General features: G+C 58.3%; 8 protein-coding genes across 8 annotated transcripts; 5 read left to right on the top strand and 3 right to left on the bottom strand.

Moving 5' to 3' along the window:
• The first annotated feature begins 155 nt into the window (after positions 1-155).
• WHR41_06230 (uncharacterized protein) lies at positions 156-1,455 on the top strand. Its single transcript, XM_069374835.1, has 2 exons — positions 156-737; positions 798-1,455. The coding sequence occupies exons 1-2, from the start codon at positions 213-215 to the stop codon at positions 1,362-1,364; spliced, it is 1,092 nt and encodes a 363-aa protein (XP_069228020.1). The 5' UTR covers positions 156-212; the 3' UTR covers positions 1,365-1,455.
• Positions 1,456-3,036: 1,581 nt separating this feature from the next.
• WHR41_06229 (uncharacterized protein) lies at positions 3,037-5,253 on the top strand (the record flags this gene model as incomplete). Its single annotated transcript, XM_069374834.1, has 1 exon — positions 3,037-5,253. The coding sequence occupies one exon, from the start codon at positions 3,037-3,039 to the stop codon at positions 5,251-5,253; it is 2,217 nt and encodes a 738-aa protein (XP_069228094.1).
• Positions 5,254-7,045: 1,792 nt separating this feature from the next.
• On the top strand, positions 7,046-11,229 carry WHR41_06228 (uncharacterized protein; the record flags this gene model as incomplete). The annotated part of the gene is made up of 3 exons (XM_069374833.1): positions 7,046-7,312; positions 7,486-7,711; positions 7,878-11,229. Exons 1-3 carry the CDS (start codon positions 7,285-7,287, stop codon positions 11,227-11,229), a joined length of 3,606 nt encoding a protein of 1,201 aa, XP_069228093.1. The 5' UTR covers positions 7,046-7,284.
• A 268-nt stretch (positions 11,230-11,497) lies between these two features.
• crp-15 (40S ribosomal protein eS7) lies at positions 11,498-12,951 on the bottom strand. The gene is made up of 3 exons (XM_069374832.1): positions 12,617-12,951; positions 12,329-12,411; positions 11,498-12,270 (listed from the first exon to the last, which is right to left on the bottom strand). The coding sequence occupies exons 1-3, from the start codon at positions 12,776-12,778 to the stop codon at positions 11,910-11,912; spliced, it is 606 nt and encodes a 201-aa protein (XP_069228102.1). The 5' UTR covers positions 12,779-12,951; the 3' UTR covers positions 11,498-11,909.
• Positions 12,952-14,153: 1,202 nt separating this feature from the next.
• Positions 14,154-17,639, bottom strand: WHR41_06226 (uncharacterized protein; the record flags this gene model as incomplete). Its single annotated transcript, XM_069374831.1, has 1 exon — positions 14,154-17,639. The coding sequence occupies one exon, from the start codon at positions 17,637-17,639 to the stop codon at positions 14,154-14,156; it is 3,486 nt and encodes a 1,161-aa protein (XP_069228101.1).
• A 533-nt stretch (positions 17,640-18,172) lies between these two features.
• Positions 18,173-19,630, bottom strand: crp-46 (60S ribosomal protein uL13). The gene is made up of 4 exons (XM_069374830.1): positions 19,554-19,630; positions 19,314-19,449; positions 18,893-19,205; positions 18,173-18,834 (listed from the first exon to the last, which is right to left on the bottom strand). The coding sequence occupies exons 1-4, from the start codon at positions 19,572-19,574 to the stop codon at positions 18,696-18,698; spliced, it is 609 nt and encodes a 202-aa protein (XP_069228100.1). The 5' UTR covers positions 19,575-19,630; the 3' UTR covers positions 18,173-18,695.
• A 473-nt stretch (positions 19,631-20,103) lies between these two features.
• Positions 20,104-21,582, top strand: WHR41_06224 (uncharacterized protein). The gene is made up of 2 exons (XM_069374829.1): positions 20,104-20,536; positions 20,594-21,582. Exons 1-2 carry the CDS (start codon positions 20,459-20,461, stop codon positions 21,362-21,364), a joined length of 849 nt encoding a protein of 282 aa, XP_069228099.1. The 5' UTR covers positions 20,104-20,458; the 3' UTR covers positions 21,365-21,582.
• A 305-nt stretch (positions 21,583-21,887) lies between these two features.
• On the top strand, positions 21,888-23,848 carry WHR41_06223 (uncharacterized protein; the record flags this gene model as incomplete). Its single annotated transcript, XM_069374828.1, has 2 exons — positions 21,888-22,179; positions 22,239-23,848. The coding sequence occupies 2 exons, from the start codon at positions 21,888-21,890 to the stop codon at positions 23,846-23,848; spliced, it is 1,902 nt and encodes a 633-aa protein (XP_069228098.1).
• Positions 23,849-24,692: the final 844 nt, after the last annotated feature.

Raw genomic sequence — 24,692 nt, 5'->3', positions numbered from 1 at the left:
ATAGGGTACAGAGGGTTAGGGTTAGGTTAATCAGGGTTGAGGCTCAGATGGGCCGCAATGCCGGCGGCTGAATCCGTATGATGATGACGCCATGAACAAGCGAATTGGCTGTGCTGCGCGAAGGTGTCAATACGACGTTTATATCCTGGCACACGACAAACAGCTCCTGCCTACAAACACAATCTTCACTACGGTCTCTCATATCCGCCAAGATGCCCGTCGCTCCGCCAGCTGGGCTGTCTTTGCCCATAATCAAGACGCTCTCCGACTGCGCATCCTGGAGCAAGACCGTCGAGCCCTACATTCCCCAGCTATACGCACTGCCCGATCAAATTGTTGCCAACATCGGTGACGTGGAAGCTCTGAAGAGCATATACGCCGCGACGAACCCGGTCATTTCTGGCTTTGCGTTCTCCTTGGCCCTCTTTCCGATCTTTCTTGTCGTTTCTGAGATCAACAGAAACTGGAGCCAGGTTGATCGCGTGTGGTCAATCCTCCCGACACTATACCACATCCACTATGCCGTGTGGGCTAGAGTTAACGACCTTCCGACTGCGAAGGTGGATCATGTAATGGCGTTCAGCGTGGTGTGGTCTATCCGCTTGACATTCAACTACTGGAGAAGAGGAGGATACCAGATCGGCAGCGAGGATTACCGCTGGAATTTGATCAAGGGCTGGATTGGAACACCCGCCTTCTTCCTGCTGAACGTCCTGTTCACCTCATCTGTGCAAAGCGTAAGTCCATCACGCCTCAGTCGTCCTGCTCACTTTTCGCAAGACTAACACGTTCGCCAGGTCCTCCTCTTCGCCGTCACGACCCCCGCCTACCTCCTCCTCCTCACCTCCCGCATCGACCCCGGCGTAACCGTCGTCGACACCACCATCTCGCGCTTCCTCATCTTCCTCGTCGCGATCGAGTTCATCGCCGACCAGCAGCAGTGGAACTACCACCAAGCCAAAGGCGCCTACCAGCGCACGGCCAAGCCGCAGCCCGGCTACTCTCGCGCGCAGCTCGACCGCGGCTTCAACACCAGCGGGCTGTGGAAGTTCTCGCGGCACCCGAACTTCGCCGCCGAGCAGACGATCTGGGTGACGCTGTACGCGTGGGCCGCGTACAGCACGGGCAGCTGGTGGAACTGGACGGCGGCCGGCGCGCTGTCGTACCTGAGCGTCTTCGCGGGCAGCACGCCGTTGACGGAGTACATTTCTGCCGGCAAGTACCCGGAGTACAAGGTCTATCAGCAGAAGGTGGGCAGGTTCTTGCCGAGCGTTTTTGGAAGCTACTGGAGGGAGGACGGCGAGTCGTCGTTGAAGTCGAAGGTTGAGGCGGAGGCTGCGAAGAGGGCGGGAAAGACTGAGTGAGAAGGATGTATACCTACCCTATCTAGGACTATTGGATTGCAGCTACGAAAAATAGTAATGTATAATCAATGTCTGGAGAGAGGTCAAGCTACCATGCCATGAATTGCTTCCCACGTGCATAGTCCACAGCACGGCATACCTCTTTCCAGCCAGACTCGCAGCTACAAAAAGTCCGCTTCCAAGCCGACGTGCCGCCTCGGATTTTCGGGTTTGCTACGATTGGCAGAAGAGACCATTGTCAGATCCATGGCGTCTGCGCGGCTGCGCGGCCGGCACCTTCGCCCATGTGGGGAGGCCTGCAGCCGCTCAGACGGGCCACAGTGCCGCGCCTCCAAGGAAAAGTCGCGCAGGTACGTCGGCAGGGACGGACTACGGTTGGCGGGGAAAAATCAGCTCTGTGGGTGCATATTTGGGGCTGATGTGAGGTGTTCTGAACCAGCCAGGAATGGATCATATGTTCTCGTTGCTTGCTGAGCCTGCCCTACTGCCTATTTTACTGCCTGTGGTTCAAGCGATCGATCGCTCGTGTGGTGGGTGGATTCTGCGGGATTTCTAGAAGGTGTGAATTGAGTTTGCGGGATCCCCACACCTCAACGCTGAGCGACTGCGCCGCTTTGCTTGGCCCGTCGCTTGGATCGTTAGGCTTGCTCCGGACCTTCGCCGAAGAGCCTGGCCTTGCCGCTTGTTTCACGGAGGGGAACGGAAGCAAGTGGTGATGATAGGTTGATGTGATGACTCCTGGAGGATTTTCCGTAGACGCCTCGCAGGGACAAATGGAAGCGGGGTAATAATATGCTGCTGTACAGAGCAGCGGGCGAGGGGTATGCGATTCCTGTAGACGCATGCAATCCAAGGCACCGTAGCATGTCGGCCGCCGAATTGTCGGCAGCAGAGGCTGGTCGAAGATGACCCTGCAGATGGATCCTACCGCCCGCGGACGCCAGTGCCCTCTCTCACTGGCTGTTTCTGCATGCGCGTTTCCCGTGCTAGCCCGGGTGGGTGCATGTGCGTCCGCGTGGAGGTGGAGGCATGGATGGCGACGAGACACGGCTAACAAACTCGTGTGCTCGCAAACTTCCGGCCGAGCTGTCAAGTGCTTCTGCTCTCAGGCCTCGGGGTTCCTCCTCTTCTCTCACTCCATCATTCACTTCACTCGAACCCTCAAAGCCGTTCGTTCACGTGCTGCGAAGCCTGAGGCGCAACGGCGTCGGTGCGCACAGACTGTCCATCCCGCCCTCACCTCCAGATCAGCCGAGGCGATAACGACCGGCGATAAGAGGCGGGACACTTGACGGCGAAGACGACGACGAAACAGAGTCGCGAGACAGCCCGAGCAAGGCCTACGGGTCGCAGCATCCGGCAGCGATTCGTTGCGACTTTGTTATCAGCCCTCTGTAGCCTCGCAGCTGAGTCACGCAGGCACGAGGCTGATTCGCAGCAGCCCGCCTGATCAACTTGCCCCACCAACCCCAGCGTCGCGACACCCAACCTTGACACCCGCCGGACACCTCATTGACTGCCACTGAGCGTGCGCACTGTGGTTTAAAAACCCGGTCGCGACTCGTGCGCCAGGCTTCCACGACTGTCCCTACTTGGACTCTGAACCCGCGAAGCAACAAGTGACCAGGCCTGCCCTGCGCCATATCTCTCGGAAACACACACACACACCGTCATGGCGAGCTCATCGGCGGAATCCGTACGTGAAGCGTCGGGTGGGAGCGAAGGCACCCAGAGCCCAACACCAGCACGCCCGATCGCCGAACAACCTCTCAAACTCAAGGGAAGGGCACGGCTGGCCGCCGGTCTTCAGCGCATAGCATCGTCGCAGTCACTCGCAAAGATGGGCAGGACACGAGCCAGGACATACAGCGGCACTGGCAGGGGCTCAGTCTCTTGCATTTCGCTTAATTCAGCGAACTCTAGTTATGGTGCCTCCTTCGGCACTTCTTTGGCATCAGAATACTCCAACGGCTACTCTACAGCACCAACGTCCGCTGTGACAACTCCAGGGAACGCCATACCGTCGTGGGATGAACGTGCCAGGCTCAAGACACCATCAGGTCTTGACAGCAAGAGCTCTGCGGCGATACCGTCGGGGCTTGGAGTGTCTTCAAAGCCTAGCGACACGCCGGGGATAGCGGAGGTAGACGAGGACTACTTCACGAGGCCGGTTGCGAAGCAGAGCCCACCGCGCAAGAAGTTCAATTTCTGGCGTGACATGCCTTCCGAAATCAAGATGCAGATCTTCATGTACCTCGAGCCGCGGCAAATCGTTCGCTCATCACGCGTGTCGAAGGATTGGCACCGGATGTGCTTCGACGGTCAGCTCTGGAGTATCATGGATACCGCCGGCTTTTACCAAGACATCTCCGCCGATGCGCTCGTCAGCATCATCACAAAGGCCGGACCTTTTGTGCGTGACTTGAATCTGCGAGGATGCGTGCAGTTGCGCGAGCGCTGGCACAGCCGTGGTCTCTCGGACGCTTGCAGGAATCTCGAGAACTTCTCCCTTGAAGGGTGCAGGATCGATCGAACTTCCATTCACAGCTTTCTTTATGCGAACAACAGGCTTGTGCATATCAACCTTTCTGGCCTTGCTGGCGCTACCAATTCAGCCATGCGCATCATTGCGGGTAACTGCCCGAAGCTCGAGCATCTGAACATTTCCTGGTGCAACAACATCAACACGAACGGTCTTCGGAAGGTAGTCGAGGGATGCCCAAATCTGAAGGACGTTCGGGCAGGCGAAGTCAGTGGCTGGGATGATCTTGATTTCATGCAGGTGCTCTTCGAGACCAACAACCTCGAACGTCTCATTTTGATGAACTGCGACAGCTTGACCGACAAGTCGCTGGCTGTGCTGATGGAAGGCAAGGAAAGCGAGATCGATTTCATCACTGGCAGGCCTATCGTTCCTCCTCGGAAGCTGAAGCATTTGGATCTCACGCGCTGTCGAGGCATCACGGATCGTGGAGTTCGCACATGCGTGAGCAACATTCCCGACATCGAAGGTCTGCAGCTGTCCAAATGCCACGGCATCCTCGATGACACACTCACCGACCTCCTGCCAACGACGCCGATGCTCAGCCACCTCGATCTCGAAGAGCTGGACTCTCTCTCCAACGTCGTCCTCCAATGCCTCGCCAACTCGCCCTGCGCCCCTCGTCTCCGCCACTTGAACATCTCCTACTGCGAGAACCTTGGTGACACCGGCATGCTCCCGCTCGTCCGCGCCTGCACAAACCTGCAATCCCTCGAAATGGACAACACACGCATCTCGGACCTCGTCCTCGCCGAAGCCGCCGCCATGATGCGCTCGCGGACCCCGCGCACCATCCTCACGGACAACACGCCCTTCCAGCCCACGACGGGCCTCCGCCTCATCGCCTACGACTGCCAGAACGTCACCTGGACCGGCGTCCGCGAAGTCCTCTCGCGCAACGCCGAAGTCCACACGACGACCAAAGCCGCCGAGCTCCCGCCGCTCGACAAGAACCTCCCCCCGACCACCGACCCCGCCACCCCAAGCGCCACCCCGACCTCCTCCACCGACAACCTCCCCGCGCCCCGCATCCACATCCTCCGCGAGCACGCCTACCCCTCGCAGATCATCCAGCTCAAATGCTTCTACACCTACCAGCCGACCGTCGAAGAGCACACGAAGCGCGTGCTGCGCGGCGACTTCGCCGCCGCCCGCCGGCTCGAGCGCAAGTGGGCGGACTTCATGATCGCGCAGGAGGAGGCGGGCGCGGCGGGCGCGGGCGGCAGGAGGCGCAGGAGGAGGGCGCGCGAGGCGCAGATGATGCATGCTGATGAGGAGGAGGGGAGCGCGGGGGTCGGGGGCGGGAGGAGGAGGAGGGCGAGGAGCGGGGGGTGTGCGGTTATGTGATGTTGATTGACTTGAGGCCGAGTGAGTTGAGCTTTCACGGAGCCGGGAGTCGGGTTTCTGGAACGGTTGTAAGGGCCGGGGATGGGATGGGATGGGATGGGGTTTTGCTTTTTTGGGGGACGGGCATTTTGCGGGGCGTTTGCTCTTTCTTGCTGCCTTGCTTGCTATTTGCTGGTTTTTCGATTTTTTTTCTATGCGCGGACAGGGAAAGGGAAGGAATGGGAAGGGTTTGGGAACGGAACGGGTCACGGTATCTGGGAAGGAAGGATGGATGGATCCTTTGGCTTTTCTGGCGTTTGTTTTTGCATGGACCAGCCAACCACATCGGACTCCCAGGACGGGAATGCAGACACGAGGCGATCGGGAAAGGAACGTAGGTCGGATCACGGTTAAGGTGAGTTAAGGTAGCTACAGTACGGTATGGGATCTCAGGTATTGATCGATCAAGTCGTTTGTTCTCTCTTGGATCTGACGTGCGTTTGCGATGCCAGAAGAGCGAGCGTGTTCGACGAATTGCTGAAGTTACCTGAAACTTCCATGTATGTAACGTCCCTTGCTACGAGGTTCACAAGATTGCCTGTCTTTACACATAAGTGTGTCTGACCTCGCGCATCTCCACTCTCCTGATATCGACGCCCTCTGCGGTTGCGGGAAGGAGAAGGCGCAAGCTGGTGCCGCACCACTCACTGACGCCGTGTACACGAAGTACACACATACAATGTCGCGTGACACGCGGGCGTGGAGAGACGCACATCTCGCAGAACGTGCAATGTACCCCTCGGGCGATACCCGAGATTCGGCGTGCCGGTGGATGGGAGGGAGCACTTGACCATGTGCGAGAGGCGGGAATCAGGTGATGGCGGGGAGTCTTGTGTGCTGTACCTACCTACATACCTACCCTTGCATTCTTCGCGAGTCAATTCAGACCACATGTCGTCAGAAACGGTTCCTGGCCCGTCTCGAGACTCGGTGCTCCGCGCATCCGTCCGCCATGAAGACGGGCAGCTTGGCGAGGCAAGCCGAGATCATCAGGGGGAATTTTTTGGGATGTCTGGTGAGAGAATCTGTTGGCAAAGGCTATGCGGCTGAGACAGGTCGGCCCGGCTGCGAGGCGCTCGCCTTGGCGTGGAGGGATGCTGGCTGCCGGGTACAAGGCGAGTGTCGAACGGATGACAGTGCGGTGGTGACCTTGCCTTGCCGTGCCCGGCCGGGGGGCTGCACGCACGCACGGCGATCGAGGCTGAACGGGGCGCTACAGCGGGATGCGAGATGGGGATGACATGTACTGTGTGTACTGTAGATGTACATAATGCTGAATGCGGCGGCGGGCGTGGGTTCGTGAGGTGGGGCTCGTGATTCGGTGTCGCCGGGAGAGTCGGCGCGATGGTCATCAGCCAGGCTTTTCGGCGAGACGAGCGCTGAGCGACTGGAAGTCATGGTGGCTGTTGCGCGCTCAGATGGCGCCGGCCACCTGGGCAGGCTCTCTCGGCTCTCAGCGTGGGCCCGCCGTGCCCGCTCTCTCCACACGCCGCCAGCGCTGGCAGCGAGTCGGGGCAGCCACAGACCGACGATCCGCCCGCGCTGCCCTGCCCTGAGAGCACTGAGAGCAAAGTTCCCTCGTCACCATCCTCCGCCGCCCACCACCGCCAGCTGCCCGTGCTGCCCTCTGTGCCTCTCTCCCTGCCCTCGCCCGACTACTGAATATTCCTCCCGCAGCATACAGTAGCGTGGCCCCCTGTCGCTGCCACGCCTCACAACCCCCCAGTCGCCCTCCGCCGCCGCCCGCCCTGGCTCTCGTTGCATACCCGTGACTCGCAGCCACGCGAACCCCACGTGAAAGCGAGCCCCGTCCCAAACAGCACACCACCCCCCCAGCAGTGCTTTGCGGTGCGCTGCCGCCCAGCGCCCGGTCTTAGGTCTCACTCTCACGCCCCAGACCGCCCGCCCCTGATTAGTCCGCCATACCAAGCCTCGACGCCTCTCAGCCCTCGCCGGGCCATCGTCACCCCTCCGACTGCGCCGCGCGAGAGCATGAATCCGCAAGACGGCCGGCAAGATGGTGAGTCGTCTGTTCTCCTCCGATACCACCCTCCGCATCCGCCTGCCTCCGACCACGAGATTCGCCTTGTCTCGCGCAGTCATCCTCACAACTCCACGTGCCGCCTGTGCCAGAGCCCGCGTCACGCTCTACCCCAACAACCGCTAACAGCCTGCCTTTTGCCTTCCTCGCAGACTCCACGACATTCTCCGCCGCCTCGCGAAACACGAGCGTGTCGAACCTTGAAACCCCGGGTACAGGGTCGATCTCCGACCGCAGAGCCACGCCTGGCCTGCTGATTCCCAAAAACAGATCTGCCGGCAACTTGGCCGCCCACGCGAGCAACAGCAGTCCTTACTCCGCCCAGTCGCAGAGAGCGCGGCTGAGCGTGGATGCGGGCGTAGACTATGACTTGGCCAGGTGCGTACAAACCGCCGGAGCGGACATGTCAGGCATGATTCCGTGCCTCCGCCGCCTTCACGGGCCATGCACGGCAAACAAATAAGCCGAATGCGGAGGCCGCATGACTGCAGGCACAAGACATGCGAGAGACACAATCGCTGACGCGCATCTCCGCTGCAAACAGGTCACCCGTCTTAACCGCAGAGCGCGACACCGGTCTCCGGCGCATCAGGCAGGCGCGCAATCCCTCTTCGCCGAACATTCCCGCCTTCGAGCTCCGCACGCTCTCGACGCCAGCCGCGACCTCGCGGAAGTCCTCCATGAACCTCCAGTCAGGGCCGGCGTCGCCAGTGCTGCCCTTCAGCGAAGACCTGACTCGATTTCCTTCGGAATCCCTGCATTCGTTCTCGTTTGCCCACAACAACAGCGACACCTTGCAAAACAGGCAGCAAGTCCTCAAGCGGAGTATCGAGTTCATGCGGGACAAGCTGGGCTGGGCTTCTTCGTCGCCTCGCATTGCGAGTGCGCAGGCTAGGTTGGCGGGAGACGAGGAGCTGCTGAGCATGATGGAGCTCCTGCAGAAGGCCAACATGATGAGCCCGGAAGCGATCACGGCGGCAGGGCTGGGAATCGATCATGGTCCTCTGACGGGTCCGGCCCACCTAGTCAGCGACAACGTCTTTGAACGGAGCTTTGTCCAGCCCAGCGAAGAGTTGGTTGAAAGTCCCTCCGATGATCAATCATCTGATACTCTGGGTGAAAACACCGGGCCCAAGGGTGAAGTGATCGTTTCTCCCGAGGACGAGAACGAGGAACCTGATCCTTTCCGGTTATCAAGATCTCCGACGCAAGAAGATGCCCCCAGCTCGAATGCGCGCCCTGGTCTGGGGCGTGCAGCTCTCAAGCGGACATATACCGATACATCTGGCCTATCGTTACAACATCGACTTACAGAGGCCATGGCACAGCCTTACCACACTGCCCCTCGCGAGACACCGATCGTACCCCCCGCGCATTCGCGGGAAGCGCCCCAACCTGGACCCAGCCGCGCCAACACCATGCACGAGCGCGCACCCCACGGCCACCGCAACAACCACCCGCAAGCGATCTTCACCACCGAGAGCAAAGCACCCTGGACCATCACCGCAGCCAACGACCTCGCCTGTCTGATCTTCGGCGTGACCCGCGCTGAGGTCCGCACGCTCGGCATCATGGAGGTGATCCGAGAGGAGCGCCGCAAGTGGCTGGAGGAGAAGCTCAGAAACCCGGAGGCCGGCACGGCGCAGCGCCAGCCCAAGCAGCCGGTGAGTAGTCCCAAGGCCGGGCCGAGCAATGGCAGCATTGCCGCCATGGGGAACGGGGTCACTGCTAAACTGCTGTCGAAGCCTCCTGCGCGCGAGACGTACCAGTCCCGCCGCAGCAAGACGGAGAACGGGGATAGGAGCTCGTCGCCGAAGTCTCCTAACCACGCCGGCAACCGGTCTCGCGGAGTGCTTTTGTGCGGTGATGTTGTTCCTATCAAGAAGATGAATGGGACGTACGGCAGTGCGTCGCTTTGGGTGAAGGAGAAGAGCGGCGGTTTGATCTGGGTCATGGAGGAGATCGCTGAGGATGTGGCGTATCTGACCGTGGATGAGATTGGTTCTGTCGTGAGCGGGCGTGGCGACATCGAGCCTATCTGGGGTATTGATCGAGTGCGGAAGGGCATGGACGTCCAGAAGCTGATCCCGAGCTTCCCCAAGATGGCGGGCACTTACACTGGCGCTTTGGACTACGATGAAGTCGCGAGGCTGCGGCGCTTCACCGTCAGGACGAGCAACTCCATCTCCATCCCTGTGACGATCGACCAGCTGTCGGGGGAGAGCACGTTCAGAGTCTCGAGCTTCCCGCACATTGCCGGCATCATGGTGCTGAACCCGCGCACCATGCGTGTCAGCAGCAGCAACACCGTCTTCTCCGCTGCGCTCTTTGGCCACACTGATCCCGATGGCATGGAAGTGACGGATCTGATTCCTGGATTTGACAAGGTGCTTCGCATCATGACTGATGAGGACAAGATCAAGCTCGTGGATGGCATCGTCATTCCCGAGCACTCTTTCAGGCGCGCGAGGTCGCTCCTAGCCATGCGCGAAGGCAGCGCTGAAGCGGCTCAGTACTTCCTGCGGCCCAGCGGCCTGCCGGCGAAGCACAGAGACGGCGCGGACATCATGGTCGACGTGCAGATGCGCGTGGTGAAGTCGGGCCGTGACGCGATCTACAACGAGAGCGTGATCGAGGAGGACGTTGAGGGCTTCACCTCAACGCCCAGCAGTGAAGTTGTGTTCGCTCTCTGGATCACGTACAGCAGGCAGCTGCACGCGGTCCACCACGGCATCGGCTCAGTCACGATCCCCGAAAGCCGGCCCACGACGCCACCCTCGCAGCCTCGCCCAGGCTCCGGCATCGACGAGTCCATCCCTACACCCATGGCCAACGAAGAATCCAAAATCGACATGGACGACCCGCGCATCGCGCTCCTCTCCCGCCAGGTCGAAGACGCCGCCGCCAGCTCCGACGACTCCTCCCCCGCCACCAACGGCGAGAATGAAGTCTACGAGCACCCCTCCCCGGAGCTGCTCGAAGCCGGCTGCAAAGTGATCAAGAAGAAAAAGATCGAAGACTTCAACATCCTCGAGGAGATGGGCCAGGGCGCTTACGGGCAGGTCAAGCTGGCGCGCTACAAGAAGTCCGCCGCGAAGAAGATGGTCATCAAGTACGTCACCAAGCGCCGCATCCTCGTCGACACCTGGCACCGCGACCGCCGCCTCGGCACCGTCCCGCTCGAGATCCACGTCCTCGACTACCTCCGCCGCGACGGCCTGCAGCACCCCAACATCGTCGAGATGGCCGACTTCTTCGAGGACGACGTCAACTACTACATCGAGATGGTCCCGCACGGCCTCCCCGGCATGGACCTGTTCGACTACATCGAGCTGCGCGTCACCATGGACGAGCGCGAGTGCCGCAAGATCTTCAAGCAGGTCGCCGAGGCCCTGCGCCACCTGCACATCGCCGCCAAAGTCGTGCACCGCGACATCAAGGACGAGAACGTCATCCTCGACGGCGAAGGGAAGGTCAAGCTCGTCGACTTCGGCTCCGCCGCCTACATCAAGAGCGGGCCCTTCGACGTCTTCGTCGGCACGATCGACTACGCCGCGCCCGAGGTCCTGCAGGGCAGACCCTACCGCGGCAAGGAGCAGGACGTCTGGGCGCTCGGCATCCTGCTGTACACCATCGTCTACAAGGAGAACCCCTTCTACAGCATCGACGAGATCATGGACCACGACCTGCGCGTGCCGTGGGTGCCGAGCGAGGAGTGCATCGACCTGATCCGCGCGATGCTGGACCGCGACGTCGAGCGCCGCGTCGGCATCCAGGCTGTGCTCGAGCACCCCTGGTGCACGGTCGTGGACGACAGCGATGACGAGGAGGAGGGAGAAGGGAGCGAGGAGGCGAATGCGGACGCGGCGCTGGCTGCTGGCAAGAAGGCGGCGTAGGGCGCGGCTTTCGAGCGGGCGGTCAGGGAGGGGACGCCGTTTTGAATTTGAATTTGATTTTGAATTGGGTTCGGGTGTGATGATGGCAAGCATGGGGCACGCATGCAACACGGAACGGGACTGGACGTCTCGCTTAGGGGGTTATGGCTGCACACGCGGCACGACGGGACGGACATTTGCAAGATGGATGAAGGGGCCGGACGCTGAGGTCCTCAAGGCTCGTTTAGAGAGTGGCTGACTGACTGACCGATGGTGGGGTCTTGCTTGCTTCTTGTCTGTCATTTTTTTTTTCTTTTTTCTTTTTTTACTACATACGATGAACGATCGAAAGATACCCAGGAATAAATCATGTTGAATGTCGAAAGCTTTGTGCCACAGGCAGGGCGTTGGAACAATGTTTCAGGTGAGGACGGCGATTGGCAGGTGAAAGATGGCTACCGAGGGGGGGGTGCAGAAGTGATACGATGTGAGATTGTCTGCACGAGCTAGTGGGCAGGCCCTCGGAACAGTAGCATTGAGAATATGACTTGACAGAAGCTACCTTAACGCCGATACGCTGTCCCAGAAAACCTTTTTATTTGCCCATTTCGTCCCGTTACGTGCCGACCCAACTGCGAGCCATCGACGGCAACTTTACGTCCGCCTACCGACAGCCTGCTGGAAGCTGGTGCTGGGCACGCTTAGTGCTCAGTGTGCTGGGGGAACTCGAAGTTCACACCCTTGCCGGTCAGACGCTTGTAGACCTCGGAGTAGGTGTCGAGGCGGTAGTCGACGCCGCCGCGCTCCTTCTCGTCGAGGACGATCTTGAGGACCTTGGAGTTGTCCTCCTTGGTGCGGATGCGCTTGCCAACGATCTCGACGGGGTAGACGAGGTCGGCGAGGATGGCGTCGTGGACGGCGGTCAGAGTCCTGGAGCGCGGGCGCTTCTGGGTCTGGGTGGAGCGGCTGCGGTTGCTGCGCTTGGGGCGCGGCAGGATGCGGCGGGAAGCGATGATCAGCACGTGGCGGTCGGAGAACTTCTTCTCGAGCTCACGGGTGAGACTGGTGGGGATGTCAGTGGAGGTTCATGGTTGACAGTGAGTTGGAGAAAAAAACTTACCGCTGCTGGGAACGGTGCCAGCCCTGGAGGAGGGGAACCGGGACGAAGATGACGATAGCCTTCTTGCCGTGGCCGGTCTCGATCTGAAGAATCCTGGTGTCAGCGCAAAGCTGCCCAGTGCCCACCGCCTCTCCCAAATCGAGATATTCCATGTGTCCAAATGTATACCGGTCCATTGGCGGCGGGCGGTTGACGCCCGCCGCCGTCATGGTTCCTCCTCTTGATTGTGTGTGTGTATATTCGTGCGTGCAACCATTGCATCGCATCGGCGGGTGGTTTTCATCTTACCTCGCGGGCGGAGACGAACTGGAGCGGCCTGAGGGCGGCGCGCATGTCCGGGATGTTGGTCTCGAGCTCGTAGAGAGCAGTCGCAATGCTGGTCTCGATCTCGTTGGGCTTGGCCCTCGAGGGGGAGTTGGGGGCGATCTTGTTAAGGGCCTGCTGAGACATGATGGGCGGCTTCGGTATCGTTGTCCTGTCGAGGGAGTCAAGTCGCAAGCGTCGTCGCGCTTTGAGGGCCTATTTCTGAAAGTTCGCGGTGGCCTCGGCCAAGCCGCTAAGGCGCGGTGGGCGGCGGCAACGGGAGCGGAAGTGATGATGCCTCAGGCTTCAAGGCCAACATCAACTCATCCACTGCCATCAGCAACTGCCACCAGTAATACCATTTTAAGGGATAATACGTTCGCCACTTATCTTCTCAGGCGGCAATGGAGGGAGACTGCATGTGAAAGGCTTCCCATCATTTTCAGCACAGCAGTATGATCATCTCGAAAAAGTCTGACCACCACATCTCGCAATTCTACCACGGCCGTTCTGTTGCTCTTTAGCCAACCCAAAACCTAACATTGATCACACGTCTAATACCCAATGAAACGTCATTCTGGTGACATACATGAGGGCAATCTTGCATCAAACCCTCCGACTGGCTCCCGCGTCATTTTTCCGCAGTCTAGACACGTTCCATCACGCGACAACAGGCTTTCTGTCAAGCGCCGGAGGCAGCTCCTACCAAGATCTCGCTCTTCGCTCCGAAACACTCCTGCGCCAGCACAGCAATTGGCCACGCCCACGCGCCCGCTAACGGGTGCACCAAAATCCTCGGAGCACGCTCCTTCCACACTCGCGCTGTCGTACACCGCCCCTCCCGCCGTCCCTGCCACGACTCGATATAGACGCTCGATGATGCCGAGACGGGCATCCGGCGCCCTGCGTTCATGACTCCGACCTCTTGCACGGCGATATCGCGGCGCATTAGACCAAATGGGCTCGACGACGATTGGACTTTGTCGTCGAGGCGCTAATGGCTGCACCCGTTCTCGGAAGCAGCTCCTTTGTGCTTCACCAGGAGGCGGCGCCGTGAGGCCGACGGCGAGGAGCCTGGACCAGACGGCGGAGGGTGGTCCGAAGATGTTGTGCGGGAGTATTGCGCTCTCTGGGAAGAAGTAGGGGTGAGGTTGTGAGGAGCTGAAGGTTCCGCAGGGGTGTTGCGAAAGCTCCGCTGGCGCCAAGGTGGGATGTGAACGTACAGAGTACCTGATGTGGATATACTTGTATGCATGAGGCCGTATCGCTGTCATCCCACGCCAGGCCCTTACAATATTCTTCGAGGCCGAAAGACACTGCTTACGCAAACCCACATAAATTGCGGAATGACAGGTTCTTCACATTACACCTGATCACAAACACGCATAGCTTAGGTACAAATGAATGTAGGGTCTCGTAGTTCATAGCATTCGTGATACGTGCAGCTACGTGCAAAAAGGGCTATCAATAAACCCTAAGGTAGGCTCGTGTCTCCATCCCAGTCCGAGCAAAGCGGCCGTCTTCATTTCTCGTGCGAGACGCGAACATCCGTCAGCCCGACGCTGGCATCGGCAGGCGGCGCCGAGATCTTGCCATTATCGATACTGCGCGGGAGACTAGCGTGCCGCCACCACTCGCTCACGCGGCCGAATAAGTCTGTTGTGTCATTCGCCTGAATGGTCTTGAGGGCGCGGGCGTGGTCCTGGGGTCGTCTGAGATCGCTGCGCACTTCGATGGAGACTCCCTGGAGGTCCGTATGGAGGTTGTCGAGGACGTCCTGCAGTTTGACCCATCGCAGTTCGATATCGGCCGCGTCGAATTGAGATTGTGCTTCGCGCATGCTGTGCATGTGTCGGGCCGTGCGGTCGAGTTCCGCTGTAAATGAAAGCCCGTCATCCATTGCATCTTCGTCCACGAGCTGTTTGCTGAGCACGTGAGAGGGCAGGATCGTGCGAACAAAGTGCTCTTCTCCGCTTTCGACGGGGAATGCGGTCCAATTGTGAGCCAGCGACTTTTCAAAGCCGGGCGCGCTTCGTCGGAGTAAAAGGTCCAGTCCAACCTTGCCCAGCAAAGGCGCCGCTTGTGCATTGAGAACGAAGAGCTCTGTTTGCGAGTTGAGTTGCGATAGATCCGTGGAATTGCCCGTAATAGGCATGGCGTACAGCGGAGTGAACACCTCGAGTACATCGGGGTCTAAGCGAGAGCTTTCCGTACCATCATTGGCCGCTGGGTTGAGGAACCTTGATAACGCAATCGGTAATGAAGAAGCCAGTTCCTGACGATGCTTGCGCTTAGCTTCAGTAAGTTCCTGCTCAAGCTTCTTGCGTTGCTCTTCTGCCTCTCGCGCAGCCTCTGCTCGCCTCGCTTCTTCCTCCTGCTTGGCCTTGGCCTCTTCAGCTTGGCGTTGCTCTTCGGCCTTCCTTTCCTCTTCAGCTCTCCGAGCGTCTTCCTCGGTCTTACGTGCCTTCGCCTCTTCCTCTTCTTTCCTCTTCGCTTCCTCCTCTTCTTTCTTCCTCGCCTCTTCCTCTTTTCTCTTTGCGGCAGCTTCTTCATCAGCCTTCCTCTTTTTCTCTTCGTCTTCTTTCCGCTTCGCCTCCTCCTCAGCTTTGGCCTTCTCAAGCGCGGCAGTGTCGTCATCTTTCTTGCTCCCTGTCTCCATCCCCTCTGGTTTCCCACCAACAGTAACGCTAGCGTCGGCATCTTCCATTTGCTCATCGACAGCCGGCAGGCTTGGCTCAGCCTTCTCACGAAGCGAAGAGCTCCGCCTACGTGTCCTCGGACTTTCCTGAGGCGTCTCTGCAGGCTGCGCAGACGTACTCTTCTTCCTGGGCCGTCCAGGACCACGCTTTGTATTCGGGCTCTCGGGCGGTTTCATGCTCTCCTCCGCCTCTCTGGCAGTTTCGGAGCTCGATTCCTCGGAAGACGATTCGGAGAACGGCTTTCCGCTCGCGGCGCGCATCTCCCTTCTAGACATCAGACGCTTGCCGTTCTTGCGCTTCGGAGGTGATTCCTCGTCGCTGTTGTCGCCTGATTTGGGCGGCGGCCGACGTTTTGCCTCGTCACGCTTAGTGACCGGGCTGGAGCTCCGTCTTTCAGCCTTGCCGCGTGCCTCGTTATAGAGTCGATGGAGAAGCTCAGATTCCTGTTTCCACATAGGCCCGTGACGTTCGTCCGCGATTTCCGGCCAGGTTTTGCCTTGTCTGTTGCGCCAGAGCGGATTGAATTGATCCAGCTCCGTGAGAGACTTGACCGTTTCGTAATGCGAAGTTCCAAGGACGCTGAGGAGCGGTTTCTCGGGCTTCTGAAATGCCTTTTTCTCGGTCATTTCTGCAAGAAGCATGTTAATGAGGTAGGAATCGCCGGTTTTGGCTGCAGCCGCTATGATGTTGTTGTCAACGGGGACGCGAGCGTCAAGAAACTCACGAACACTGTTGCGATCGTTATTCACAACCAGTTTGTGGAGATTCTCGTAGGTCCTAGCCATGAAGTGGAGCTCGCCCGAGGGGCGACTGCTGAACCGTTGTTCTTCCTCATGTTCCCTGCGTTTCCTGGCGTCGACACTGTTCCACTTTTCCATAGCTCGGCGAAGAGATGCTCTGATTTCGGTGGCGTTTTCAGTGTCGTCATTAACAACGTCCAGTGCCTGTTGTCCTTTAAGATTCTGCCGCAAAGGATCTACGCCAGCATTTAGAAGAATGTCGACCACATCGGCGTGTCCATTTTCGGCGGCATCGATGAGCGGAGTGTCTTTATCGACGTTTGCGCAATCCACACGACAGCCTTCACCAATCAAGTACTCCACGACCTCCGAGTTTCCGTTCAGAGAAGCAATTTGAAGAGGAGTGTTCTTAGCAAACTCTTCAATTTCCAGTTGGTCGGGATCCTTATTTCTCCACTCCTTGACAAGATCCAGATCGCCATCTTCGCACGCCTCAGCAAGCTTGGTAAAGCCATACTTGTTGATATGTCGTTTATGCTCACGTCCAGCGGGCCTGCCAGGTGTAGATGTAGATCGTCCGATGCCACGCTGTCGCCGGGGAGCTTCTCCTTGCCCGTGCGAGGTCGACTCGGATGACACACTAGATTCATCCCAAGTACCCTTAGCAGCCTTGGGCTCGCGGACAGGAAATTGGGTGACAGCCCTGCGTTTTCGGTTGCCTTGCGTCTCAGAGGATCCATCGAGCATAGCGGACTGAGTGGATACTGCGCGCCGATGCCCTCTGCGACCGGGGGAAGGCGACCTTGCTGTCGCATTGCTGTTGCCCACACCCTCCGAGTGCATATCACGTAGCCGGCGCTTGGCGACGTCCATGCTTGGCCTCTTGTTAGGCAAGTTCACCGAAGATGCGCGATGCTTTCGTTTCCTCGGATTTGGCGATTCTTTGCTGTTGCGACCGGAGCCCGGTCGTTCAGACTGAGCGCGTGAGTTCGAGCTTTGGCGCGAAGATCGAGCAGAACCGGGGGAGCGCGTGGGGCTGACATCGCTTAGAGGTTCGCTACTATCTTCGCGACTCTTTCGGACGTTCTCGTCCTGCTGCTCCTGGGCAGTCGCATTGCTCGCGGGTACTGCGGAGGTTGGAGCAGTGCTGTCGTCGGGCGATCCAGGCGCGTCTGCCTCGTCATCGTCGTCGTTTTCGTCCTCGACGGCAGGCTTGATGTCGGGCACCGGGAGGTCCGTCTTCTCCTGTTTGATAGCGTTTACGCGTTTCTCCGCCTCTTTCTTCTTGACAGGGCTCGTCAGGACCGTTTCCGCCTCGGAGTTCGCGTCTTCATCGCCATCAGTCGCGCCGGTAGGGTGGCCGTTAGTCTCAGGCGGCGGCGCGTCTGGCAATTCGCTGCTTTCGTTGTCCTCGATCGAGCGCTTTGGGCTCCCGTTCAACGCTTTCTGTGGCTCCGACGTCGTTGGTCCAGGGCTCCGGTGTCCGTTTGTTGTTGCATTGCTCGAATCCTGCTGCCCTGTGTGATCTGCTGACGCAGAGACTGCCGCTGGCGATTTACTCCCACTCATGCCAGGCGCAGGGGCACATGCTTCTGTGCTGGGAGGCTCCGGGCGCAAGGTAGAGTGGCCTATCCGCCGCCAGTACGGTGGACTGCGCGAAAGCTGCAAAGGTAATACAGCGCCAGGCTGTTTCGCGATACTGTACAAATAGAGTTGCTCGGGATTTGGATGAGTCGCGAGGAGAGAGTTTGGGTGGAGAGAGGAAATGAGAGAGCGTTGGCTGGCTGGTGGAGATGCTGGCTGCCCAGCTTCGAGGCAGCAAGAGCGACTCGCTTCCCGACCGCCAAGGCGACCTAAGCTTCTTCAGTCGAGTACGTTTGAGGACAAAGTCCCACGAGTTTATTTACTGCAGGAGATTGCTGCGCCGTTTTGTCTACATGTTGGGCTCCATTTGCGACACGCTCGGTCCGCTGGATCGCTGCCACCGGTGGCTCTGGTCGCAAAGCAGACTTCAAACCGATGCCTCTCGCATTGGTACCTTAGGTCGCTGGATGACCTACCGGGAACTCGCCATCCACACTTCCCGCCACCGGGGCCCCGGATCAGGAAGCTAACAAGAATACGGTACTACTGTACTAGGCCTCGACCACTGCTGCACAAGACGGGCATTGCTGATGGGGAGCCTTCCGAGAGAAGTAATGGCTCGTGTGATTGCATATTTTGTCAGCACTCTGGGCTAGTGAGTTTTCACTCCTTACAACCGGACAATAGGACTGATCACGAGATGATTTCCATCTTCTTATAATAGCCGTAAGTTTTGCCATTGAGTACTGCCTGGTATCGATTTGCTTGCTTTTCTTGACACACATCATGCGACCAAGAGCGAAGGAGAAGACAGTTCCGGTGCGACCGTGCAGGCCCGTTGTTGAATGCGTGAAATCTTTGGGGTTGATAGTATATGCATCAAGGTGCCCCGAAACCCTGCACATCAGCAACGTGCCTGGGTCTCACAGCTTGCAGGCATCTGTGTTTGCGATCGTGCCCTTTCATACGTTCGCTAAAACCACAGCGCCATCGCCGCTTCGCCAAAACCATGCCACCCGTCCCTCAACGTCGAGAAAACATCTAGTAACCGTACTGGGCGAGCTCCTCCCTGACCTTGCCGTCGACAGGCGCGCTCTTCTTGGCGTCGATGAGCTTCTTCTGGAGAGCCCTCTTGCGCTCGTAGTAGGCAGAGCCCTTGACCTTTCTCCTCTCCTCGAGCCTGCAACATCGTTAGTATTCCAGCCATTCTCCACGTGACAAGGATATCCAAAACGTACTTCTCAACAACATCGCCGTACTTCCAGCCGAACTCGCGACCGAGACGGCCGACGGTGCAGTACTTGCGGCCGGGCTTGAGGCGGAGGACACGGAGCGCCTGGGGGACGACCATGCGCTTCTTGTGGTCGTAGGGGGCGGGGATACCCTCGAAAGCCTTCAGGCGGTTCATGGCAGCGGCACCACGCTCAGTCTTGTGAGGGATCATGCCACGGACGGTGCGCCAGAACATCTTGGCCGGCGCACGGTAGTGCCATGGGCCACCGCGAGAGGCGTTGAAACGGGTCTGCTTGCGGAGGAAGGCCTGGTACTTCACTGTATTCGAACCGGAGTTAGTCATCGGTGCTGGTGTTGCTGGCCCGTTTCCTCCTCATTCGCCTCGCTCGTTCGCATTCGGTGGGGTGGTTCGGTGGGTGGACGTACGCTTCGCGCGGAAGAACTCGCCGGAGATGTTGAGCTGCTCGCAGCGGACAACGACAACCTTCTGGCCGTTCAGAAGCTGCTTGGCGACCGTGGAGGCCAGGCGGCCGAGAAGGTGGCCCTTGCCGTCGACGACAACCTGTGTATTCCATCAGCCATCGCTGTCCTGCATTTCCCAACCCCCATGTCCACCAGATCGTGCGGCTGCGCGCAAGGAGTTTCTCGCTTTCGGGGGATGCGTACCACAGGCTCGAAAGTCGACATTTTGCTGCGGTTAGTACAGGTGGTGATTGACGGGCTGGTCGATGTTGTCGTCGTCTGCCAGCACTGAATGGTGGTAGCGCCGTTCTGAATTCGCAGCAGGTGCGCTTGGCAAAAATCAGTGTGCGGCAGGAAAGCCGAGGGGGCGGCGCGGGCTGAAGAGTCTGCGGAGGGGCGTACATCTGGGCATGGCTCAGCCCTATGGGCGTGGGCGCGGGCGTCGCGCTTCGGCGGCTGGCCGTCGCTTGAGCGCCAGAAGTTGCGACTGGCCTCCCTTATGGCTATGGCTGTTGTCGCCTGAGGATACTCGTTGTCTTCACACCTCACGTCCTACAGTACTTGAGTGGATGTTCCGCCGATGCTCGACTGCTTGAAAACACTTCCTCTCCCACAAACAATCCACAGTAGGTTTATATTTCAGGCAGCTCCTCAAACTTCGTATGTCCTGGGACATTATTTCGCGCCGCCTCGCACTCCAAGGCTCGCGCTGCCCTCCGACTGGCGTGGGGCCCGCCAGCCCGCCCTCCCCAGCAAAGACCCTGCTGCACAACTGTCGTCACCTTGCCGTTCAAAATCCTCTGGCGTGAAACAACTGACCGCATACCTGCCAGCATAGTCCATCTCTCTGCGTTACCGCAGCAGCCGCAACCGTGGCTTCCTCCAGTCTTTTCGACCAACTCCTCTCGAGCCTGTCGCACGGCAATCTGACTGCGCTCTTGTCCGTCGCGCACCTGAACGCCGCGCTAGCTCAAGCCAGCGACAACGTCTTCTCCCCGGCATCTGCGTCTACGTCCTGGCAGGACCGAGTCTACGACTTCTTCGCCGAGCGCACCGCCTTCGAAAACACCTCGGTCGCTCTCGCAGCGGCTACTTTCCTCGTTCTCGTCATGAGCTGGACATCAAGGTTCGGCAACCTTGGCCGCTTCTCTCCCTTTACGCGCAGTCCGCCGCAGGGCAGCACAACCGTGAGTGACGCGGACTTCAGCTACATTACGACCGAGGATCTGAAGCGTCATGAACAGCAGGCAGCAGACGACTTGGGCCCTTCCCGGGACACGGACATGTTGAGTCTCCGGAACAAGGGCCAGAGCTACGCCGTGCACTTCCCGGCGTACAGCATCGCGAAAGGCGGGCTGACCGTTGGTCAAGTGCGCGAGCAGGCCGGTAGAAAGATTGGCGTTGACGCGAGGAGAGTGAAGCTCATTTTCCAGGGCAAGAACTTGAAGGATGACGCAAGGCTGTGCAAGCAGGAGGGTCTCAAGCACGAAGCACAAGTCCTCCTGACGATTGGCGACATGCCATCGGCGTCTGGTAGTGATGACGAGGACGACAGTGTGGATGGCGTTGAGGACAGCGCAGATCCGGACAACGCCAAGCGCCGGAGAAACCGCAACAAGAACAAGAAGCGTCGCAACAAGCCCAAGACGTCAGGCACCAGCACGCCCGATGCATCCAACCTTGGTGTGCCTATCCCTCCGCCGCAGACTTCGCGTGCACCATCACCCAAACCACCTCAGTCGGCCGAACAGAAGATCGCGTCTCTCCGCGACACGCTACACACGTACGCTAAGGAGGTTGATGTCTTTGACCGCACACCGCCTACTGAGCCAGCCAAGCGCGAGTTTGAGCATAAGAGATTGAGCGAGACGATCCTCACGCAAGTTCTGCTTAAATTGGACGCAGTTGAGACAGAGGGCGACCAAGAGGCTAGAGCGAAGAGAAAGGAACTGGTCAAGGAGACGCAAGGCGTACTGAAGAACCTTGATGACGCTGCGGTTCGACACGCTTCTTAAGGTGCCATTTGGCGGAATCGACTTGTTGCTGACAATATGGCAATCATGACTTTGAGCGAGCCATTTGTTTGGATGCCCGCTTTTGTTTTCCGTGCATTGCAAGGCGGACTGTTTCTTCTTTGAATGTCACTACACCGGTGACTTTGCAGCGAAGGCGTTTGCGAATGATAATGTCGGATTATTGTACATGATGAATGGTACTCTACGTTCACGACTCGCGACGTGTGATTCTTCAACAATTTGACGAGCTCTTGACCGAACCGAATCAACGTGGCTTTGAATGCATGGATTCTTCCATGTAACCGTCGAGCGAATGTACACGTAACAATAATACCTGAAGTAGTACCGTTATGCGTCGAGCCCAGTTCAGCGAATCGCGTGCTCCCCGAGAAACCCCGCAACCTCTTGTTTCAGCCTCACGAACTCACGCGCGCAGCCACACCGCGACCTTACTACCCTATCGCAACCGCTGCATGCAATATGTTCATTAACTGTTCAACCATGTGCCTTCGCACTGGTGAGCATGCCTCACGATGAGCGATCCTACGAATTGGCCACGCGATCGAACCCGGCTTCTACCGAGGAAGAAGTCGAGGACGGAGCACGTGTATCACACCTGACGCCTCACGACAGTCACGACATGGAAGACGAGAGCTTGGCAGGGAGCGAATCGCTGGACCAAGTCTCCGGGCTCGATGAGCAGTTGAATCGGCGGACGCTGCGCAAGCTCGATTTCATACTGTTACCCTTCCTCAGCACTTTGTTCCTCTTGAACAGCGTGGACAAGAGCAACATTGGCAACGCTGAGACTGCTGGTACGAAACCACATATCAACTGACAGTGTTTGAGTACCATTGTTAAGTAATAATCGCAGGCTTCACAAAAGATGCCGGCCTCTCCCCAAGCGACCTCAACACCTCGCTGGCTCTCTTCTTCGCCTTCTTTGTCGCCCTGCAACCCGTGGGTGCCGCTTTGGGCCGCAAGTATGGCATGACGCGCTGGGTGCCCGCATGTATGAGTCTTTGGGGTGCCTGCACGCTGCTCCATATCTGGGTCAACAAGCGATGGCAGGTAATTACTTTGCGAATTGCAATCGCCACTCTCGAGGCTGGATTTTACCCTACTACGGTCAGCTATCTGAGCTTGTTTTACACCAGATACGAATTCGCTGTGAGGCTTGGCTTCTTCTACGGACAGACAGCTGTTGCTGGAGTAGTTGGCGGAGTGCTGAGTTGGGCGGTGTTTGAGAGATTTCCGGGAAGCGGTAACGATGAGTCGTCAGGTGAAGGCGACACCAGTGGCGGTTGGAGGAGCTGGGAGGTACTTTTTCTGATCGAAGGCTGTTTGACCATGGCGATCGCTCTAGTCGGGTTCTTTTGGCTGCCTCACAGCGCAGACACGGCGTGGTTCTTGACGAAAAGGGAACGAAAGTGGGCAGAGCAGCGCATCCGTCTTGATCAGGATTTGGCGGCGCACAGGAAAATGCACGCCGACCAACAAACGCAGGTATCTGATCAAGAAGCGGAGCCTGAGACGAATCATCGTCAATCCGGTGAAGAAGACGATCACGCCGTCGACGACCGTGCCGGCCTACTCGATCCTAGACACCGCTCACCTCCTCGACGCCGCAAGATGTCCACCGTATCAGCCATGTCGCTGACCGCAGACTCGGGCCTCAACAGACACGACGTCTTCTCAGCCGTGGCGCAATACAAGATCTGGCACCTCCTCATCTGCAACATCCTCTCAGCAATTCCCGCCACAGCCTTCGGAGTCTTCCTCCCTCTCGTCATGAAACAGCTATCCCCACGCCTCAACCTCTCACCAGCAGCATCCAACCTCCTCTCAGCTCCACCATTCGCCTGTGGCGCCATCGTCCTCTTCCTCTTCACCCGCTGGTCCGACCGCAGCCAGCAACGCTTCATCCCGATCCTCTGGGGCCTCGCGCTTCTCCTCGTCGGCCTGACCCTGACAGTCATGACACCCACCGAAAGCTACGTGCTCCGCTACATGAGCCTCTGCGTCCTACTCTCGGGCTCCTTCGTCGCTTCGCCCTTGACCGTCGCATGGCTGACGAACAACACGCCCGAGCCAGGCAAACGCGCGATCCTGCTCGGCATCAACGGCTGGGGCAATCTCGCGGGCGTGTTCAGCGCGCTGCTGTTCACGCCCGAAGACGAGAAGGAGGGCTACGTGAGGCCGTTTGTGGTCACGTTGATTTGCGTTGGGCTGGCTTTTGCAGGCTTTGCGGTGTTCAGGGTGTTGCTGATCGGAACGAATGGGCGGAGGGATGCGATGATCGCGGATTGGACTGATGAAGATAGGGTGAGGGAGGAATCGATGGGCGATGTGCCGGTACAGCGTGAGACGAGGCATGGGACTAGGATTTGGGGCAAGCTCCAAGAGGGCCATCTGCTTGATCGATTCGGTCTGGATGGTGCAAGGAAGGGAGACGACAAGCTCACTTTTAGATATGGGCTGTGATGTCCAGAAATTAAACTACTACATGCATTTCATCAAATATCATGTAGCAGTGTAGACAGTAGGCTCTCTACTGGAGACATGGCTTTTGAAGGTGTAGCTGAATTGCGTCAACATTCCATGCCAATGAAACACTCGAAACGTTGAAAGCCGTGAATGTGCGGCAACTCTAACAGGAGATGCTGCTACCGGTTCAGCATATCATAAAATCCGAGAACGGTTTCTATTAGCAGTGTGCCTCTCCCTCTCTGCCTTGCTGTTGTTACCCGAAGAAGCTTAGCTCGAACCTTAAACTTTGTTCACACCTCCAAGTCCCTACATCGCTCCCTGAGCAAACGAGATACATGGATGCTCTTCCGCTTGACTAGTCAAGAGGAATCATACAACGTTTGACTCTTACTCACCGCATACGATTCTGGGCGAGCGATTCCGAGCTCAGTTCAAAAATTTCCTCATCAGGCAACTGTGCGATCGAATCGTCCAGAGCCGCAACCATCATCCAAGGACTTATTCGCATGGCGGTCGAACCGGCTCTCGCCTCGTCCATATGGAGCGTTGAGAAACCATCTGGGCAGGATGCCTCTGTAAGCGAACCCAAAAGATTGGCCACGGGTTGCCACACGATCGACAAGTGTCTCGACGGCGGGTTCGAGTACGGATCGATATCTTGCATCAGCGCAGATATAGAAAGCGGCGGTAAAGAGCTTTCACACTCTCTAATAGCTTCACAACTGCTTGCTTTGGACCGATCGGCAGTGACGGTCATTGACACGACCAATTCTTTCGACGTTCGTAGGCTACACAAACGGCTGGTGGCCTCGCTGCGTGAGCGAAATGGCGAGGTCGA

This window comes from Cladosporium halotolerans (assembly GCF_011745625.1).
Source record: "Cladosporium halotolerans strain TM138-S3 chromosome Unknown Sca22, whole genome shotgun sequence".
In the NCBI taxonomy this organism is placed as follows: domain Eukaryota; kingdom Fungi; phylum Ascomycota; class Dothideomycetes; order Cladosporiales; family Cladosporiaceae; genus Cladosporium; species Cladosporium halotolerans.
This window is presented reverse-complemented; position numbering and strand designations above follow the sequence as displayed.